Source organism: Balaenoptera musculus, chromosome 8, assembly GCF_009873245.2.
Source record: "Balaenoptera musculus isolate JJ_BM4_2016_0621 chromosome 8, mBalMus1.pri.v3, whole genome shotgun sequence".
Lineage (NCBI taxonomy): Eukaryota > Metazoa > Chordata > Mammalia > Artiodactyla > Balaenopteridae > Balaenoptera > Balaenoptera musculus.
In genome coordinates, this window is record NC_045792.1 from 19,041,974 (window position 1) to 19,064,561 (window position 22,588).

Sequence of the window (22,588 nt, forward strand, 5' to 3'; positions counted from 1 at the left end):
TCCTAAACTAATTGCACCCACAGAATACTAGTAAAGCTATCAACTTCCAGCTCATATTTCCCCACACTCTTATTATCATAGGCATTCTAGATCCATGATACAAATCAAAGAGAAAGTCTGTTCTGATGGATGAAATGATTACATGGGTGTGTTCTGTCATTTCAGAATTACATTTGATGTTTTCATTAATGGACAAAGTTCCTAATGGGATAGAGCCAATGTTGAAAGACTTGGAGGAACATATCATCAGTGCAGGCCTGGCAGATATGGTAGCAGCTGCTGAAACTATTACTACTGTAAGTTCTCCTCAATGACAATGATAGATATATATCAAAGTTATTTTGTAAATGCAGGATAGGGTATTTAAAATTGGGTATTTTAAATTGATGGCAAAACAGTAATGTTGGAACACCTTTCTTAATAAAAAAATATTTCAGAAAAGTTCCCAAATTTTAAAGCTATAGTGTGTTATAAAAATTATGTTTATATTTTCTCATTTTTTGTATTTTTTTTTTTTAAACTCAACTTAATATAAAACACTTTATTTTTAGGACTCTGAGAAATATGTTGAGCAGTTACTTACACTGTTTAATAGATTTAGTAGACTTGTCAAAGAAGCTTTTCAAGATGATCCACGATTTCTTACTGCAAGAGACAAGGTATATATTCCTGTATGTTAACACTGTTGTCATAATTTAATTTTAATAAGAAACTTGCATCATTATGCTATTAAATTACAAACTAAAAAACCTAGCAACTCTGATTTTTCATCAGTGGAGGGCAACCATATTATATTTAGTTTCTTCTATGCTTTTGTAAGCATTGGGTATGCTTGTGAACCAGAATTTAGCTAGAAAGTTGCTCTCTTAATTTTTCAAGAATGTTTTCCTGTTTTTGAATATTATTGATTATTGAATTCTTATTCATCCTTCCTTTAAGACTCAGCTCAAAGTATACTTCTCCTGGAATTTCCTTGATACTCTGCCTCCCCCCACATCCTATCCCAAGCAGAGTTGATTTCTCTGTCCTGTTTCCTTTCATAGGGCTCTTGTGAGAGTTATATCACATTTATCCTTGCTTTCCATACCTTCTTTCCCATCATTATAGTCTAGGATAATGATAATGAAACAGTATTATCCTTAGAGTCGTTATCTTTTTATTTTTTATTTTAATTTTTAAAAAATAAATTTATTTATTTATTTTATTATTTATTTATTTATTTAATTTTGGCTGCATTGGGTCTTCATTGCTGCACGTGGGCTTTCTCTAGTTGCGGTGAGCGGGGGCTACTCTTCGTTGTGGTGCGCCGGCTTCTCCTTGAGGTGGCTTCTCTTGTTGCGGAGCATGGGCTCTAGGCGTGCGGGCTTCAGTAGTTGTGGCATGAGGGCTCAGTAGTTGTGGCTCACGGGCTGTAGAGCACAGGCTCAGTAGTTGTGGTGCACGGGCTTAGTTGCTCCACGGCATGTGGGATCTTCCCAGAGCAGGGCTCGAACCCGTGTCCCCTGCATTGGCAGGCGGATTCTTAACCACTGCACCACCAGGGAAGCCCCATATCTTTTTTAATATCATAAACCTATCACTAGAATTACCATTAGTTTTTCCCCCTCTTCAACTACCTTTCCTTACTTCCCAAGTGAAATTATTTTCTAGACTCTAAAAACACAATGAACTTTCTCCAGTAGCATTTTTTTAAAATTACTGTCTGTCTACCTTTAGATAAATAAATGGATAGAAAGAAAGGTAGGTAGGTAAGGTACATAGGTAGATAAAGTAGGAAAAGGGTTAAGGGAGTATGGAGGTAATGAGGTCATTTGAAATATTAAAGTGAGTGGCCTGCAAAGGCTTTATATGAGGTGACATTCAAATCAAGATTGAAGTTGATAAGGAATAAGTCATGTGGCTCTCTGAGGGAATAATACTCTAGCCTGAGGGGAGAGCAAATGCAAAGGCTCTAAGGCAGGATTATACCTGTCATGTTCCAGAACCAGAGAAGAAAGAGATCATTGTGGCCAGAGTGGATTGAGTGAGGGGGAGAATAGTAGGAAATCAGAGATAAGTAGTCCGAGATAACAGGAGGCCGGATCATGTTAAGACTGAGCCATGGTAAGGAGTTTCATTTCTACTCTGAGTAGGATAGAAAGTCATAGAAAGATCTTGAATCAAATGACAGGATCTGACTTACATTTTATTAGGATCACCTGCCTGCTGCAAAAAGAATAGACTGAAGGGGGCAAGAGAGGAAGCAAGGAAATGGGTTAAGAATCTATTTAAGTAATTCAGTTAAGTAATTATGGAAGCTCTGCTCAGAACGATAGTAGGTGGAGGTAGTCAAAAGTGGTTGGATTTTGATTATATTGTAAAAATAGGCTATACAGGACTTGCTAATGGAATCAGATGTGGAATGTGATAGAAAGATCAGTCAAGGATGACACTCAGATTTTTGTTCTGATCAATTAGAAGTATATGCTTGCTGAGATGAGGGAAGATGAAGACTTTGGGAGAAGCAGGTTTTGGGGAGATGGTTGAAGAGAGATTAGGAACTCAGTTCTGAACAAGTTAACTTTGAAATGCTTATTAAACATCCATATGGCAACATCAAATCTGGAGCTTAAGGGAGGGGACGGGCCTGCAAAAATAAATCTGGGAGCTTCAGCATATAGATGGTTTTTAAAGCACTGACAGTGGCTATGATCTCCAAAGTAAGAGTGAAAATAGCAAAGAGAAGAGATCCAAGGACTGGTCTGGGGCATTTAAAAGTTAGTTATCAGAACGATGAGGAACCAGCCATCTTTCCTGAGGAGAGAGGAGAATGAGTGGAATGACCAGGAGAGTGCTGTGCTAGAAAACAAGTGGAAAAAGCACTTTGCAGGAGGAGGGCATGATCTGCTGTTTTAAAATGCTGCTGATAGGTCAGATAAGATGGGGATTAACCATTGTCTTCAGCAACATGGGGGTTGTGAGTGACTTTGACAAGAATGATTTGTTGGAGTAGTAGTGTGAAAGCCTGTTTAGAACAGTTTCAAATAAGAATGGTAGTAGAGAAATTAGCGACAGTGAGTTAGATAATTCTTCTAGGAGTTTAGCTTAAAGAGAGAGAAATATGGGGCAGTAGCTGAAGGTGGACAAAGCCAAAAGAGAATTTTTAAGATTTAAAGAATAATATGTATGCATATTGAGGCTGTAGAAATAATGGAGGGGGGGGGAAATTGATGATACAGGAGAAAAAAGGAGGGAATTCTGATTACTTCGATTTTCTCAGTGAAATAGGAAACCACATCATCAGCTGAGAGTATGCATGGGAGAGGAAATATTGGAGGTTTGAAAAGAAAGGAGGTGGTATGAAAATGTTTTCTAGGAGAATGTGTGGACAAGAGAAAATGTTATGGTTGTCAGGCAGCGTTAAGACCTCACTTGAGAATAATGATAATCATAACATGAGAAAGAGCATGTTGAAATCATTGACTTGAAAAATTCTGTCAGGCCAGATACATCATTAAAAATAAAAACTAATTTGTATTTTATGTATTTTTAGAATTATAATTAACTATTTTAAGTATTAAAAATAATGTTCGTATCTTATTTTATATTATTTTCAGGCATATAAAGCAGTTGTTAATGATGCTACCATATTTAAACTTGAATTACCTTTGAAGCAGAAAGGGTAAGTTTTTTAAATCATATGTTTAAAATGCTTACATTAAAATTCTTAAATTTTTTGGAGTGTATTATATGTTATTGGATATGCAAAGTGCCCTGTTTCCCTAATCCTATCAGGTTTGTTTTTCATTTTTTTAACTTTTATGATTTTTGCTGCCTTTGATTATTAAAAATTCTGTCTTGATTTTAAATTTTATATTATCTCCTCTTATGAGCAAAGAATGTTGACCTTATTTTTTTCAGTAAAAAAACGTTTTGTTCTTAATCTTTTTGAATCTCTACTTGTTTTTCCCTCCTTGTTATTCACCAAAGTTATTTTATAACCTACAAAAGCATTAAATATGACTCTATTCACCGTAATGATTTTAAGGGAAATCAATTTCAATGTAAATTTTTATGTGTTTATTTTTTTAGTTGATCTCTCATTGGTGAGATCTCATCTCAAGTAAGATGGATTTATTTGTGCTACTACTATTACAGAAAATCTGAAAATGAAAAGTTAATGAAATATTAATCTGAGTTAGTTATAGTATCTTCAGAGTTGTACTAAGTAGTGCTAAAGGTTAATTGGAAAAATCTTCTTTCTTAATTTTAAATAAATTTTATACACAATGCTAAAATATTCGAAAATAGCATTTCTCAAGAAGGAAAAGTAATTGTTCAGGGCTTTGTTGTTGTTTTTTTTTTTTAATCATTTTCATTTTGTATTTTTTTGAACCGTGTAAGTTATTTGAGTGCCGTCACAGTGGAAGACACTTGGGTCATACAGTTTTATTGGCATTGTTTAGAAGGGCATTTATTGTGTTCTCTTTATAAATATGAAACATATAACACTACATCTTGGAGATCTCTTCATATGAATACATAAAGATCTTACTTATTCTCCTCTACTCCCAGCATTTTTTAATGAAAATTTTCAAACTGAAGAGTAAAGTCACTCTGTTGCTTTATTTATATGTATATGTATCTTTATATGTATACGTATATGTATATTTATATGTATCTCCCTATACATCCATCAGTCAACTTTTAAATGCATTTCAAAAGACGTTGCAAGAATCAGTAAACTTTGCTCCCTAAACACTTTAGCATGCAGTCGTTAATTGAATTTTGTGTTTGTTTTGAGATAAAATTTACCTACAGTCATATCCATAAATCTTACGTGTATAATTTTGTGAGATTTGACAAATGCCTACATCCCTATTAAGATACACAATATCTTCATCATCCTTGAGAATTTAATTACCTCATGTCTATTTCCAATCAGTCCCACCTCCTTCCAGAAGGCAACTATTGTTCTGATTATTTCAACATAGGTTAGTTTTGCCTGATCTAGGACTGCATATAAATGGAATTCATACAATATGTACTTTTTGTGTACAGCTTTTTTCAACTCAGCATAGTGTTTTTAAGATTTATCCATGTTTTTCGTATCACAGTGGTTTGCTTTCCAAAGTGGTTGTACTGTTTTACACTCCCACCAGCAAAGTATGAGAATACCACTTAATCCTTGTTCTTGCCAGTGTTTAGTGTTGTCATTTTAATTTTAGTCATTCTGGATGTATGTAGTATTATCTCAGTATAGTTTTGATTCCCATTTCCCTCATGTCTATTGATATTGAACACTTTTTTGGTATTTTTGGTACTCTTATATTTTTCTTTAAACAGTGTTCAGATTTTTTGCCTGTTTTTTTTCTATTGGGTTGTTCCTTTTTATTAGTGAGCTGTGAGTTCTTATATATTCTGTATGTAGGTCCTTTGTAAGATATATGCTTTTCTTTTGTGGATTTTGCTTTCTATGTTTTGTCTAGGAAACCTTTGTCTACCTCTGACACTAGGACAAGAAGATAACCTTCTGTTTTCTTCTAGAAGCTTTATACTTTTTAGCTTTCATATTTACATTTAAGAGCCACCTTAAATTGATATTTGCATATAGTGTAAGTTAGGGATTAAATTTCATTTTTTTCTTTTCTGTATGGATAGCAAGTGGTTTCATCACCATTTGTTGGAAATACTTCCCATTCCCCACTGGGCTGCTTTGGTGTCTTTTGTGAAAAATCAAGTGACTTAAAAATATGTATGTTTTTCTGGACTTTCTATTCTATTCCATTGAATTAAATGGGTATCCTTTGGCCGTTACAAACAGCCATGATTAATATAGTTCTGCAGTAAGTCTTTAAGTCAGCTGGTATAACTTTGTTCTTTTTTTCCCTTGAGTGCTTTTGATATTCTGGTATTTTACTAGTATATAAAAATATGGTTGATTTTTGTATATTGATCTTACCCCCTGTTACCTTGTTAAAGTTATTAGTTCTAGTAGTTCTTTTTTAGATTTCTTAAGATTTTCTATGTAAAAAATCATGTAATCTTTGAATAAGGCAGCTTTATTTCTTCCTTTCTAATCTTTATACCAGTTATTTCTTCTTCTGGATTGATGCACTGGCTAGGATCATAAGTACAGTGTTGAACAGAAGTGAGAGTGGGCATCCTTGCCTTTTTTGGCAAGCTTAGGGGAAAAGCCTTAATATTTTGTCATTAAGTACAAAGTTAGGTGAGGGTTTTTCATAGATGCCTTTAATTGGGTTGTTTTTTATTCCTAATTTGCTGAAAGTTTGATAATGAACGGGTGTTGACTTATTAAATGCTTTTTCTGTGTTGAAATGACCAGAAGGTTTTTCTTCCTTATTCTTTTGATGTGGTGAAATACATTGATTTGGGGGAGGGGAGTGGGGAGATAGAGATTTATTTAAAGGAATTGGCTTATGTAATTGTGGGGGCTGGCAAATCCAAAGTTTGTAGGGCAGGCTAGCAGGCTGGAAATTCTTGGGCAAGAATTGATTATACATCTTTGGGCAGAATTTCTTCTCAGAAAGAAACCTGAGGGAAACCTCAGTTCTGCTTTTTAATTTTTATTTTATATTGGAGTATAGTTGATTTACAACGTTGTGTTAGTTTCAGGTGTACAGCAAAGTGATTAAGTTATACATATACATATATCCATTCTTTTTCAGACTTTTTTCCCATTTAGGTTATTACAGAATATTGAGTAGAGTTCCCTGTGCTGTAGAGTTGGTCTTTGTTGATGATTTTTTTTATATATGGTAGTGTGTATATGTTAATCCCAAACACCTGATTTATCCCCCCCCCACACACACACGTTTCCCCGTTCATAACCATAAGTTTGTTTTTGAAGTCTGTGAGTCTCTTTGTTTTGTAAATGTTTGTTTAATTTTTTTTAGATTTCACATATAAGTGATATCATATAATATTTGTCTGACTTACTTCACTTAATATAATTTCTAGGTCCATCCATGTTGCTGCAAATGGCATTATTTCATTCTTTTTTATGGTTGAGTAATATTCCATTGTATATATGTACCACATATTCTTTATCCATTCCCCTTTTGATGGACATTTAGGTTTCTTCCATGTCCTGGCTATTGTAAATAGTGCTGCAATTAACATTGGGGTGCATGTATCTTTTCAAATTATAGTTTTCTCTGGACATATGCCCAGGAGTGGAATTGCTGGGTCATGTGGTAGCTCTATTTTTAGTTTTTTAAGGAACCTCCATACTGTTCTCCATAGTGGTTGTATCAATTTACATTCCCACCAACAGTGCAAGAGGGTTCCCTTTTCTCCACACCCTCTCCAGTATTTATTGTTTGTAGACTTTTTGATGATGGCCATTCTGACTGGTATATTGTATTTTTGTATTTGTATTTTGTATTTTTGTATTGTAGACTTTTGGATGATGACCATTCTAACTGGTGACATTGTATTTTTGATTTGCATTTCTCTAATAATTAGTGATGTTGAGCATTTTTTCATGTGTTTTTGGCCATCTGTATGTCTTTTTTGGAGAAATGTCTAGTTAGATCTTCTGCCCATTCTTTGATTGGGTTGTTTGGTGTTTTTCTGATATTGAGCTTCCTGAGCTGTTTGTATATTTTAGAGATTAATCCCTTGTCAAGTCACTTCATTTGCAAATATTTTCTCCCATTCTGTGGATTGTCTTTTCATTTTGTTTATGGTTTCCTTTGCTATGCAAAAGTTTTTAAGTTTAATTAGGTCCCATTTGTTTATTTTTGTTTTTATTTTCATTACTCTACAAGGTAGATCCAAAAAAGATACTGCTGCAATTTATGTCAAACAGTGTTCTGCCTATGTTTTCCTCTAAGAGTTTTATAGTGTCCAGTCTTACATTTAGGTCTTTAATCCATTTGGAGTTTATTTTTGTGTATGATGTTAGAGAGTGTTCTAATTTCATTTTTTTACATGTAGCTGTCCAGTTTTCCCAGCACCATTTATTGAAGAGACTGTCTTTCCTCCATGGTATATTCTTGCCTCCTTTGTCATGGATTAATTGACCATAGGTGCATGGGTTTATTTCTGGCCTTTCTATCCTGCTCAATGGATCTATATTTCTGTTTTTGTGCCAGTACCAGACTGTTTTGATGACTGTAGCTTTGTAATATAGTCTGAAGTGAGGGAGCCTGATTCCTTCAGCTCCATTTTTCTTCTTCAGGATACATAGGTTTTTTTAAGAAAACATTTAACCAAGGTTGAATTCTTGGGATAAATTCTACTTGGTCGTGCTGTATTATTCTTTTTATATATTCCTGGATTTAATTTGCCAGTGTTTTGTTAAATATTTTTTGTCTATATTTGTGGATTTACCACTTTCTTTCTGGCCTTTGTGCCTTGTACAGTTTTCATTTTTTCGATATCTTTGTCTTTTTCTGGTTTCAGGATTATGCTGGCCTCAAAAAGTATGGAGAGTTATTCCCTCCTTTAGTATGTTTTAAAAGAATTAGTTTAATTGACATCACTTCTTCCTTAAATGTTTGGTAGAATTCATTAGTAAAACCGTTTGGGTCGGGAGTTTTCTCTATGGGCAGATAGTGATCACAAGTTCGATTCCTTTAATAGACACAGGCATTTCAAATTTTTAAATTTAATCTAGTTGTAGTTTTGGTTAAGTGGTGCTTTACAAGGAATCTTTTCTTCTCAGTTGTCAAAATAACGTACATATAGTTGTAAGTTTATTATCCTTTTCTCTTTGGAAATACATTAAAACTTTTTTTTCTGGAACCATTTGAGAGTAAGTTGCTCATTATTCCAAGTACACTAGTGTATATTTTCTACAAATATAATCACAATACAACTATCAAAGTCAGAAAATTGTCTTTGATGCATAATAACCATCTACTCCGCAAATCCCTTTAAATTTATTGACCATGTTGTATTTTTTATAGCAGAAGGATCCATTGCAGAATCATGTGTTGCATTTAGTTTTTTTTTTTTTTTTTTTTGCATTTAGTTCTTATATTCCTTTTTCTTTGGTGTGGAACTATCTCTCCTTTGACTCTCATTACCTTGACATTTTGAAGATTACAGTCCAATTATTTTGTAGGATGTCCCTTAGTGTGAGTTAATCTGATGTTTTTTATGATTAGATTCAGGTTTGCATCTTTGGCAGAAGTGAAAGTTTATTTTTCTCACTGAATCTTTTTTTTGGCTGCGCCACATGGCTTGCTGGATCCTAGTTCTCCGACCAGGGATTGAACCTGGGCCCTCAGCAGTGAAAGTGTGGAGTCATAACCCCTGGACCACCAGGGACTTCCCTCATTGCATCTTATCTGAGGGAGGGTACATGATTTTGATTTATCCCAGTACTGATTTTGTTTAGGTTGATCACCTGATTAAGTTGGTGTATGCCAGACTTCTCCACTCAATTCTTTTTCTTTTTGTAATTAAGTATTTTTTGACAGGTACTTTAAAACTATGTAAAGATCCCATCATTGCTCATTAAATTTTCAATTCGTACATTGATTTATCATCTCAGTATGAACTCATAGTTTACTATTTTTATTCAATGGGTTATAATTTACTTTTTTTTTTGGTGGGGGGGGTGTGGGTTGCTGTGCTGCATGGATTACAGGATCTCAGTTCCCCAACCAGGGATTGAACCCGGGCCACAGCAGTGAAAGCACCAAATCCTAACCACTAGACCACCAGGGAACTCCCATAATTTACTTTTATTCTTTGTTTTGATTTTTAGATTATCCTAGATTTCACTAGTGGGAGCTGGTTTCTGGGTCCTTTTTACAGTAAATTCTTCTTTCTTTTTGGGATGTGAGGATTTACAGATTCATTTTGTACTTTCCCTTGCCTAGCCTCAGGGTCAGCCATTTTTTCACAAAGCTCTAGTTGCTTTTAGTGGACGTTGGTATTTAGTGGACAAAATCTGGTGCTAGGTGTATTCATTGCTATTGTGGTGTCACTGGTCCTAGAGCCTCTCAGTGGACAAACTAAAGGTACACATATGCATTTACAACTACAATACCTCACCTTGTTTCTTTGTGAATGCATTCCTCACCCTGCTGAGGCTCTGACTCCCCAGACTGGGCCACCCCCTACATGAATGCCTTCCTCATCCAACTGGAGCCTTAATGCCTCCCATTGTGCCTTCTCCTTGCATGGGCACCCTCCTTACCTATTTGGTCTCTTCTCTCATACTCCATACCTGGCCACTCCTTCATGTCAGCACACCCCTTACCTGTTTGGTCTTTGATGCCTGGATGCTAGGCCTTTCTAGTGGCTTTGACACCCCATGCAAAGCTGCAACCCTGCAAGGATGGCTCTTTTACTCTGCTTGGGCTTTCATGTCCTTGGTTAAGTTTATTTCTAGGTATGTTTTTCTTTTGGATGTTATTATAAATGAAATTGTTTATATAATTTCCTTTTGGATTGTTCATTGCTGGCGTATGAAAACACAACTGATTCTTGTGTGTTGATCTTGTACCCTGCAACTTTGCTAATAAATTCAGTCATTGGCTCTAGTAGCTTTTCTGTGGATTCTTTAATACTTTGTATATAGAAGGTCATGACATCTGTGAATAGAGACACTTTTATTTCCTTCTTTGCAATTTGGATGTTTTTATTTTTCTTGCCTAATTGCTCTAACTAGAACTTCTAGCTCTAGATAGAACTTCTAGCACAGTGATGAACAGCAGTGGTGAATGTTGACATCCTTGTCTTGTTCCTAATTAGTATGTTAGCTGTAGTTTTTTTCATAGCTTTGTTATTCTTAATAGCAGCATGGTGTTATGTCTGGTACATATAGCATAGTTTATTTAATTGATCCTTTATTTCTACACTAAGTATTTTCTGATACTTTGCTATTACTAATAATAGTGCTCCAGTGAATAATATTGTACATTTGCCATTTTATATCTGTTTCTACAGTCTAAATTCCCAGAAGTGGGGATTACTTTCTCTTTATTTTTTTTATTCTAAGGTGACCAGGTCCTGTCTTTAGCTCCAGATTAAGTAGAAAATTTCTGTGGAATAAAATGAGTATTACTAGATGATTCAGGCAGTAGAACATGAGTGTTGTGGCTATTGGAGGTGGTAGAGGTAATGTTCTAGAAGAATAAAGCTGCTGGTATCATCCAGGTTATTTGGGAGACTCACTCCTGAGGAGGAATATAGTAGTTCATGGTGAGCCAGTGCTTCCACTGAGAACAATCAGGAAAATCAGGTAAATTTAGGAAATAGTCATTTTAATATTATCAAAGAGCTACAGAAGCAACTAGAACAAAATATTTGAAAGTTATAGAAATGAGAGAGAACCTTTCAGAAGTTAGCTGATGCTTTGTAGCTGTGTTTCCCTGAAAAGAAGTAACTGAGAATCTAGGTTTCGCTCAGGCTGAGCAGTACTGCTGGGGGACAGTAGAGCTTTTGGTGGTCACACAGGACTGGAATGACAAAACTCACTAGACTCTCAATTGAAAGCCCAGGAGGGACATTCCTTAGATTCAGTGGGTAACCAGAGGTAGACTGATTCTTAACAAAACTACAACCCATCCTTAAACCAAAATAGTTTGATTGGATTAAAGTGATCAGCCTCTGCCATAGCAGAACAAAGAGTGAACACACATTCTTAATGGAAGATAAACATTGTCTGGTGCCTCTGTGATTCTTTTTTTTTTTTTTTTAATTGAAGTACAGTTAATTTACCATGTTGTGTTAATTTCAGGTGTACAGCAAAGTGATTAAGTTATACATGTATTTTTTTTCAGATTCTTTTTTCTTGTAGATTATTACAAAATATTGAGTATAGTTCCCTGTGCTATACAGTAGATCCTTGTTGGTTATCTGTCTTATATATAATAGTGTGTATATGTTAATCCCAAACTCCTAATTTATCCCTCTCCCCCTTCATGATTCTTTTATATGCAGTGCATAGTATTCAGTACAACATTACTAGTCCTGTGATGGCAGAGAAATTTATGGTCAACTAAGAGAAAAATAATTTCAGAAGCAGACTCTCAGGTGATCCCACTATTGGAGTTAGCAGATAAGGACTTTAAAATAATTAAGATTAATAGCTTAACCACAGTGATATACCACTCACGCCCACTAAGATGGCTAAAATTAAAAAGACATTAACAAGTGTTGGTGAAGATGCGGAGAGAGATTGGGATCATTATACTTGGTACACAGCTACTGTGGTAACAATTTTGTAGTTCCTCAAGAAGTTTAACGTAAAGTTAACATGTGACCCATCAGCTCCACTCCTGGGTATATACCCAAAGAAATGAAAACATATATCTACTCAAAAACTTGTACATAAATGTTCATAGCAGCATTATTCTTAATAGCCAAAAAATGGAAACAACCCAAATGTCCATTATCTGATGAATGGGTAAGCAAAATGTGGTATATCTATGCAATGGAATTTTATTTAGTCATAAAAGGAAAGAAATTCTGATACATGCTACAACATGAGTGAAACCTTGAGACGTGAAATAAGTCAGACACAAAAGGACAAATTTTTTATGATTCCACTTATATGAGGTATCTAGGATAGGCAAATTTATTGATACAGAAAAGTAGGATAGACGTTACCAGGAACTGGGGATAGGAGGGAATGGAAGGTTATTGTTTAATGAGTATAGGGTTTCTGTTTGGGATAATGAAAAAGTTCTGGACATAGATAGTGATGATATTTGCAGAACATTGTGAATGTACTTAAGGCCACTGAATTGTACACTTAAAATGGCTAATATGCTAAATCTTTTGACCATGATAAAAGGATAATATTTTTTGAAGGAATGAATGGATATGTGCTATGATCCGGATGAATCATAAAAACATTATGCTGAGTAAACGATACCAGTCACAAAAGGTCACATATTGTATGCTTCCATTTATATGAGATGTCCAGAATAAGGAAATCCATAGAGACAGAAAGTAGATTAGTTATAACCAGGGGCTGGGAGGGAGGGATAGCTGGAAAATGAGATTTGACTACTAATGAGTATGGGGTTTGTTTTTGGGGTAATGAAAATGTTTAAAATTTTATTTTGATGATAGTTGTACAACCTTGTGAATATACTTTAAAGAAACATTGAATTGCACACTTCAAATGGATAAATTGTATGGTATGTGAATTATATCTCAGTAAGAATCTTAAATAGATCATGAATAATAATGAGTAAATAATACATATTAATAGACAAATAGGTAGAAATTGTTACCTGAGAAAAGGTAATATATCTATAGCGATATGTAATTGGAATCATAGAGAAAGGAAAAGGAGGTATGAGCTATTGACCAGAATTTTTTCAGATTGCCAAAAGATGCCAACTTCTGTATTCAAGCAATTCTTTGAATCTCAAGCATGATAACTACAAATTAAATCATTCCTAGGTACATCATAGTAAAACAGCTAAAAACTGGAAAAAAACAAAGCAAAACACAAAAAGCCAGAGATCGGGGGAATGACACAATACCAAAGAAACAACAATAAAAGACTGAAAACTGTCTTCTCAACCTGTTGAATTGGAGGAAGGGAGATAGACCACTGCAGTTATTACAGCAGTTCACACAGAAGCTAGGCATTGGCAATGTGAATAGATTGGAGGAGATGGATAGATTCTTATGAAGTAAGTTAGTGGTCTTTATACTTGCTCTATCTACCTCAAGATATACAGAAAGAATTCCCAAGAGAATGCCAGTGTAGGTACTTTTAAGGAAATCACTTTCTAAATCCTCAACTTCCACATCTACTTTTTTCTGAAATTGAGCCCTCTGGTGGAAGTATTGCAGTTTCTCCTTTCACTTCTCCTTTCCAGAATTACTCTTCCCTATTTTGTAAAGAAAGGCATATCTCTCTTCATTCTTACTATGGTATGTGCCTTGAATTGTAAAATGCCTCCAAGTTGTGTAAGAAAGGAATATTTTGAAATAATTGGTATTGTTGTACAGAAAATGAATTTCTAATGACAAGATATTATATATCCTTTTGCAAAATGGTTTCTAATTATTTGCTTTCAACACAATTGATAGCTAATTTGATCCATTATTAAAAAATAACTTTTTTGTTAGATCAGTATGTGTTTTTTAGCAAATAACTCAGGAGGTGCTTAGTGAATTGAGTAACATTATAAGAAAAGCTTCTTCTAGTCCTGTCTGTTAACTTAATGTGAATAAGATTTTTTTAGGGAAAAGACATAAATTTATAAATACAAAAAGTAGAAGTAAAATTGATGATACCCTGCATTCATAATTGGGAGGGGAAAAAAAGTTTCATCCACCTCATAGACAAAATTTTGCATATGCATATGTTTTATATACACACACAATATAATTATGTTGTTTTGTTAAGTCATGTACTTATAATAATTTGGACAACTCATTTCTGATAACAGTTGAATTTTATCTATACATACGAAGTTTTAAAATGTTGAATTTAAATTTATTTACATATATAGTTTAGAAAAGTAGGATAAAGAATAAATGAAAGACTTTCAAACATAAAATACAATACACTCGTTTTAAAGTTTTGTTAGGAAAGTGAAATAGAGATGTAAGTTCATTGTTTAAGGAAAGTTTGTTTACAGTTTTTTTTAATGGAGGATGATATATATCATATCACTGTGAAATTTAGGTTACATTGGATATGTCTCAAAGAGTGAAGTAACAGTTTTAACATATATTGATTGATGTTCTGAATCAGATCGTCAAAAACAGGGGAGAATGCTACTTGTGTAGCATCTTGCAAATAAATCGAACACTGAGCGCTTTAAAAAAAAAGTTTTAAATGTTAACTTATAAATATGCAAGGATTTACACAGTTTTTCAAAACTATTTTAGAAGCATCTTAATAAAATCTTTTAAAGATCATTGGCAAAGCTGCCACTAGAGTGAGGCAAGGTGGCACGTAGGTTACAAAATACAAGGAGGTCTCACTCTCAGTGTTCTCCAAGTGCACTTATGGGAACCTAAGAGTGAGTGCCTCCTTAAACTATGCACCCTAGATGTAGACTTGCTTACCCTAGTCCCATTGGATCTATACAACATAAGAAATCTGTGAAAAATTGGCTTTAGAAAAAATACTTGCAGATTCAATCATTTTCATCAACTGCTTTTAATTTGTTTTTTAGGGTGGGATTAAAAACTCAGCCTGAATCAAAATGCCCTGAGCTGCTTGCCAATTACTGTGACATGTTGCTAAGAAAAACGCCATTAAGCAAAAAACTAACCTCTGAAGAGATTGAAGCAAAGCTTAAAGAAGTGGTACATAAATTTTTTTTAACTTGAAATTTTTATATTATCTTTGAATTTGTGTTTTGCTTATAAGACTTTCTGTGATAGCCTCAGTTGTTTTTTTTTTTAACGTATATCTCTAAGCAGCTAATATGAAATTTTACCAGTGCAAGATCTCTCTAGAGCAGTTATTTTTCTTACTGAAAATTTTTATTCTGTAGCTGCCAGAAGGGAAATAGTATTTAATTCTTCCCCTTTCTTGATTATTTTTAAAAGTCAATTAAATTCTAGCTCGTATTAAAGGACAAAAAAAGGGAAAATGGAGCTAGCTGGTGGTATTTGGAATGATATTAGAGAGACCAGGAGTTTTTCACTTTTTTCTTTTTGTGAGAGCCCAAAATAGATAGCCAGGGATAAATGAGTGTAGATAAAAAGTTAGTTGCTTTCATATTTATTTGTCTCTGCTTGTTATTATATGATATAAGCCAAAGACATCACATCAAAGAGGAAAAAATTAGTAAGTAAAGATACAGAGAAAGTATAGACAAAGAGGGTGAGAGGGGGGAATTCCATGGCAGTCCAGTGGTTAAGACTGCTTTCACTGCTGGGCCCAGGTTCAATCCCTGGTCGGGGAACTAAGATCCCATAAGCTGCATGGTGCAGCCCGCGAAGCGGAGGGTGGGGTGGGGGGTGGGGTGGGGGGGCGGTTAGAGAGAAGATTAGTGTCAGAATAAAGTGAAGAAGAAATGTAGAAGAAAAAAATGGGGAGGAACCACTGATTTTCATGTAAAGTTTTATCACATTTTCTATAAAATCTCAAAAATTAATGTTTTTAAGAACTAAAAGGTTATTTGGTTACAGTCTCAAATTTGCTAACTTCTAAAGTATTAAAGTATTGTAGTATTTCAGGACTGGTTATTTTTCAGAGATGGGCAATTTAGTAAGCCTCCGTCTGTATTTGCTTATGTAAATTTCTGAATTTTGACAATTGGGGATGTAGAAAGGTCTAAATGAGAGGGATGGCTAAGAGTGTATGTAAATTGAAAGTAACTTTTTTTTCTGTACAGCTCTTGGTACTTAAATATGTACAAAACAAAGACGTTTTTATGAGATATCACAAAGCTCATTTGACACGACGTCTTATATTAGACATCTCTGCTGATAGTGAAATTGAAGAGAATATGGTAGAGTGGCTAAGAGTAAGTAAAATTTTAAAAAATATTTGGTTTTCTTAAAATAGCACATGGTTCATATGTGTGCTTAAGTAATGCATTTTGGTGATATTGTTAATATTGAAGAAATATGGAACATTTTAGAAGAATATAGCATCAATTATATAAAATAAAGTATATTTTCTTAATGAAGACTTCTGGTGAAGCACCTTTGCTCTTGCTTTGCTTCTGTTGTTTCACTCTTTTGTATCTCCACGCTCATTTGAACTGACCTTAACTAACGGACGAATCGTTTCATTTTTAAGATGTTTTTAGTACTAAATATTTAGCCATAGAGATGTTGGTAAATAAATACATCGATTAAGGAAAAAGAACCCATAGGTAAAAGGTGATGGCTTATTTAGTTTAATCAATGCTAATTATGGCTAAATTCCCATGTTAAAATATTTTAAGTCTGTTCCTTTCAGTCCATTTTAATGGAATTTGAGTTATATTAGTATAACAAATGAATATGTCTTTCATTTATACATATGGTATTATATATAATATTACATTAATATATGATAAAACATCTATTATAATGTGTATAATTATATGTTTGTTTTTTTTAAAATAAGGTTTAATTTATTTATTTATGGCTGTGTTGGGTCCTCGTTTCTGCGCGAGGGCCCTCTCCAGTTGCGGCAAGTGGGGGCCACTCTTCATCACGGTGCGCGGGCCTCTCACTATTGCGGCCCCTCCCGCCATGGAGCACAGGCTCCAGACGCGCATGCTCAGTAATTGTGGCTCACGGGCCCAGTTGCTCCACGGCATGTGGGATCCTCCCAGACCAGGGCTCGAACCCGTGTCCCCTGCACTGGCAGGCAGACCCCCAACCACTGCGCCACCAGGGAAGCCCTATATGTATTTTATATATATTTTTTTCATTTATATGTGTATTTCAAATTAAAGATTTGCAGATAGTGCTGTTTTGCCTGGTAGTGTGGGATAGTAAAAATTACTGTGCAGGTGATCTTAATATTAACAGTCACTGGGGAGAATTACTGTTTTGTGACTTTGAAATTTTTGTCAAAATATTAAAAACCTCTTATTATCTGTTACAAGTATATAGGAGAAAGAAAAAATTAGTAAAATTAATATGTATTTAGTACACTGTAATTTAAAACATAAACTTTCAGATTTAAAGTGTTGTATTTCTTTGAAAAAACTGCTATTGCAATTCACATGTCTGATATTGTATCTAGAATATATAAAGAACTCTTACAACTCAACAGTAAAGACAACTCAGTTAAAAATGGGCAAAGAATTAGAATAGACATTTCTTCACAAAAGATATATAAATGTCCAATAAGTGTATGCAAAGATGCTCAACATCATTAGTTATTAGGGAAATGCAAATTAAAACCACTGGGATAGCTGAAAATTCAGACAATAACAGATGTTGGTGAGGAAGAGGAGAAATTGGAACCCTCATGCATTGCTGGTAGGAATATAAAATGGTGCAGCCACTTTGGAAAACTGACGGTTCCTCAAAAAGTTAAACATAGAGTTGACCCGGCAATTCTACTCCTAGGTAATTCCACTCAAGAGAAGTGAAAACATATGAGCACACAAAAAATTGTACATGAATGTTCACAGCAGCATTATTCATAATAGCTGAATAGTGAAAATAACCCAGAAGGTCAGTCAGCTGATAAATAGATAAAATATGGTTTATTCATATATTGGAATATTTTTGGTAATAAAAATAAATGAAGTGCTGATACATGCAACAATATAGATGTACTTTGAAAATATTATGCTAATAAGCAAAGAAGCCAGTTAGACCACATACTGTATGATTCCCTAATACAAAGTGTCCACAGTAGCCAAATCTGTAGAGACAAAAAATAAATTAATGGTTTTCAGGAATGGAGGAGTGGGGGAACATGGGGAGTGACTGCTAGTAAGTATGGAGTTTCTTTTGGGGATGATGAAAATGTTCTAAAGTTAGATAGTGGTGATGGTTGCATAACTCTGTAAATATACTGAAACCTGATTAATTGTACACTTTAAAAGGGCAAATTTTGAGGTACATGATTTTATATCTCAGTAACGCTGTTACTAAAATGAAGAGTAGTTTGACTAGTGCTTGCCTTCTTGTCATGTAACTTACAAGTTACTTAGTGAGCACCTTTTGTATACTTTGAAGAGTTATACTCTGTAAGTTTGGATCAGCTTCCAAACTTTTGTCTTTTGGTCTTTCAAAGTCGTGGAAGTTTTTGCTGGCATCACTTCCTCTTCTTAATTTTTTTGTCACTACCACTTTCCTCATTTATGTTGATAATTTGCCTTCATTAAGTTCCTTGTACCTGCATACTTAGACTCTTCAGCATTGGCGTTATCAACAAACATTACAACCACAGTTAGCTCTTTCTTCAGAAACTCCATTTGTGTTCTATTTTATTTTCATTTCCAACATTATTCCCTTCCTTCCTGCCTGCCTGCCTGCCTGCCTGCCTGCCTGCCTCCCTCCCTCCCTCCCTTCCTTTTCTTTCCTTTCCTTTTCTTCTTTTTTTTTTTGGTGTACTTTTATCATCTTTCTTGACCAATTACCTCTTTCAGTTATCCGTTTTTGTAAAATGTCATGTGGATTTATCAGTGGAAGACATGGATGCAACAAAGCTACATGCTTTGCTGTCTGTGGGTGAATTGAATAAACAGATGACTAACAGATTTTGAAAGAAATATTGTGATTGGTCACTGATATGATGTGCTCTGTTATTTGTTAGTGATTTGTAGATTGAGGAGCTAGAGGTCAAATTTGTGCTTTATGCATAACTCACGTTTAATATATAATAGTAATTGAAAGTTGAATAGTATTGTTGGGGTACTGGTGTTCTTTAACTATACTGTGGTAACTGAAATTCATGGATATTGGAATCATGCACAGAAAACCAGGATTGCCTGTATATTCTGTTTAGGTTCTAAGAATCAAATTTAATAGGTATTAGATATAAACATTCTATAAATATAAGAGAGAAGAAGAATTTTGTATTAAAGCATCTAAAACTTAGTTTTCCATTAAAATTTTTCCTAATACTATATCAGATTATATATTATTTATTACTTCTTCTGTCTTTGGTTTTCATAGGAAGTTGGTATGCCAGCAGATTATGTAAACAAGCTTGCTAGAATGTTTCAGGACATTAAAGTATCTGAAGATTTGAACCAAGCTTTTAAGGAAATGCACAAAAATAATAAATTGGCTTTACCAGGTATTACTTTATAATTACATACATTTTTTTAAACATTTTACAAAAGAATATCTTTGTTTTCTAGTAAATTAAAAATAAAACTAAGCAGTAATAGAGACAAAGATGTTTCAAAGTCCACATTCCTTGAAAATATCCTACAAAACAGAATTTAGATTTACTAATTCTTATTTTGAAACAGAAAGACACTTTTAACAAAATCTTTAGAGTCTTATTTTTCACCAAAGCTTATCCTCTGTTGTATGTATTTTGAATTTTACCCATTGTCAAGATTATTTGCTTTATATTTTCTGATATACTTTCCTATAGCTGATTCAGTTAATATAAAAATTCTGAATGCTGGTGCCTGGTCAAGAAGCTCTGAAAAAGTCTTTGTCTCACTTCCTACTGAACTGGAGGATTTGATACCCGAAGTAGAAGAATTCTACAAAAAAAACCATAGTGGTAGAAAATTACATTGGCATCATCTCATGTCAAATGGAATTGTAAGTAGATGGTGTGTTAGTTCAGATATTGGTTTGGCTGAAAGTAGCAGGACTCCAAATAAGATTTGTTTAAACAAGATAGATCTTTCCTTCTCTCACAAGTGAAAGTTTGAGCAGGTATAGTAGATCTGTTCCATGAAGTTGTTAGGGACATAGACTTCTGGTTACAGCACCATCCTTAAGGTATTCCCTTGCCTGCAGAATCCAATATGATCCTCTCACTATGTCTGTCTTCCAGCCCAACAGGAAGGGAAAGATGTGAGGGTATAGCTTCCTTGAACAGCAACTTCTAGAAGTTTCCCCCATTAATTCCACTCAAATCTCATTGGCCAGAACTTAGTCACATGGCCACATTTTTGCTCAGGAAAGCTGGGAGGTGAGCCTTTATTCTGGACAGTCATTAAAGTCTGCTAAAATTTTTATTACCATGTAAGAAAGGAAGAATGGATATTGAAAGACAACTCGCAGTCTTTTTGTATATAATCTCATATAAGAGATATTATAGTAGATAGATGGTAATCATCATGAAGAGATTCTTATTTTTTTAACTATTTTATCTATTATAGATAACGTTTAAGAATGAAGTAGGTCAATATGATTTGGAGGTAACAACATTTCAGCTGGCTGTATTGTTTGCATGGAACCAAAGACCCAGAGAGAAAATCAGCTTTGAAAATCTAAAACTTGCAACTGAACTCCCTGATGCTGAGCTTAGAAGGACTTTATGGGTTGGTTTGTTTTTATGTTTTTTGTTTTTAACATTGCATCCTCTCACATAGCAGGAAACATGTGTTGGCTTGTGTTATAATAAATTTATGAATTCATAATACTCAAATGACTTTTAAGCAAGAAAAATACACTAGTGAGGTATTTACGGAAAAAAAAATTGAAAATAAGCAAGTTACTAAGACAGAGAATGGCAAGAGAGAGAGAAAGAAAGAGATTGAGTTGGTATTTAAATGTTGCCTGTGAAGAGCATGACCAAAGATTTCATATTGAAAATGTGTTCAAAGATTTTTATGATAACCAAAATTCTAAGAATAAGAAGACTTTGGTCCTTTTGAGGCCCTGTAAAATGTACTTATTAGCCTCCTGTTCAAAACTACATTTTACCTCCTACTCCATATGCCTGTTAAAAGTTCCAAAATAAATTATTACCTAGAGAGAAACAGCTGATTTATAACCGGCAGTGATGTTTGCTGTGGTCATATATGACCAATCCCTCTAGTTTGTTGTTGTGGTGGTTTTTTTGGTTGTCTTATTGTAAAGAGAGCATTTATTGCTTCCTCATAACCAACTCTTTTCTCCTCATTCTCTTTCCTCATTATGCATTTACATTGGTATATTCATGGAAGTACCAAATAAAACTTTGAATTATGAATTTGTGCTCATAATTTTTTCTCACCTATATTGGTCATGTTGTAGAATTGATCTTGGTGTTCCATAGTGTTTATAGAAGCTAATTGTTTTCTCTTTACTCTTCATAGTCTTTAGTAGCTTTTCCAAAGCTCAAACGGCAAGTTTTATTGTATGAACCTCAAGTCAACTCACCCAAAGACTTTACAGAAGGTACCCTCTTCTCAGTGAACCAGGAGTTCAGTTTAATGTAAGGTTTATGTTGATTGATCTAAAATAAAAATACCTTGTTTGAATTTTAATGTTTTATTTTTAGCAAAATAATTTTCCTTACATGATATTTAAAACATCTGTATGCTGTCATCACTTTAGATTTATGCCATTTAGTTTATTGAACATATTAATGAACTAGAGATGTTTATTATTTCTTTACATATTTTTCATGGATACATTTTGGTGTCTGACTTACTATATTGCTTTTCATCTTTAAAGTAAACATCCTTTTGCACTCTAAAGCAGCTTTATCCACACAGAGTACTGTTTCCTTTAGATCCAGTTAGAAGATAATGTTGAATTACAACCCACATATCTTCAATTATCTAATCACTGTCATGGCAATATAAATTATATTAACTTTGTTATTACAGGGAGCATAGTCACACTTATTAACAGAGCTTTTATCATGTTTGAGGGAAATCATAGGGTTCATTTTAATAAAGCTCCATGTTGGTTATTTGTTACTTTTCCCTTAAACAGTGTTGGATATTAATTTTTAGACTATTTCTAAGTATTTTCTCTTAGACATTGTTGCTATAATATGATGTTTAAAAGGGCTTTCACTGTAAACTATTTGATTTAATGTTTTTTATAGAAAAAATGCAAAAGTTCAGAAAAGGGGTAAAATCAACTTGATTGGACGCTTGCAGCTCACTACAGAAAGGATGAGAGAAGAAGAGAATGAAGGAATAGTTCAACTAAGAATACTGAGAACCCAGGTTTGTAATATTAAGACAGAATGTCTAAATTTTGAAAAACTTTGTTGCTGTTTTTTTAATCTTCAAATCTTTTTTTAAAATTAAAGGAATGTAGGTACTCAGACTTTTCG

At 34.0% G+C, this 22,588-nt stretch overlaps 1 protein-coding gene across 1 annotated transcript in view; it reads left to right on the forward strand.

Moving 5' to 3' along the window:
• CUL5 (cullin 5) overlaps positions 1–22,588 on the forward strand; it is a 99,790-nt gene that overhangs the window by 69,814 nt on the left and 7,388 nt on the right. Inside the window, exons 9-18 of the mRNA XM_036860717.1 lie at positions 166–296; positions 552–659; positions 3,597–3,661; positions 15,114–15,246; positions 16,284–16,415; positions 19,522–19,645; positions 19,952–20,127; positions 20,694–20,855; positions 21,615–21,733; positions 22,355–22,478. Coding sequence (XP_036716612.1) covers positions 166–296; positions 552–659; positions 3,597–3,661; positions 15,114–15,246; positions 16,284–16,415; positions 19,522–19,645; positions 19,952–20,127; positions 20,694–20,855; positions 21,615–21,733; positions 22,355–22,478 — 1,274 coding nt within the window. The remainder of the gene's footprint in view (positions 1–165; positions 297–551; positions 660–3,596; positions 3,662–15,113; positions 15,247–16,283; positions 16,416–19,521; positions 19,646–19,951; positions 20,128–20,693; positions 20,856–21,614; positions 21,734–22,354; positions 22,479–22,588) is intronic.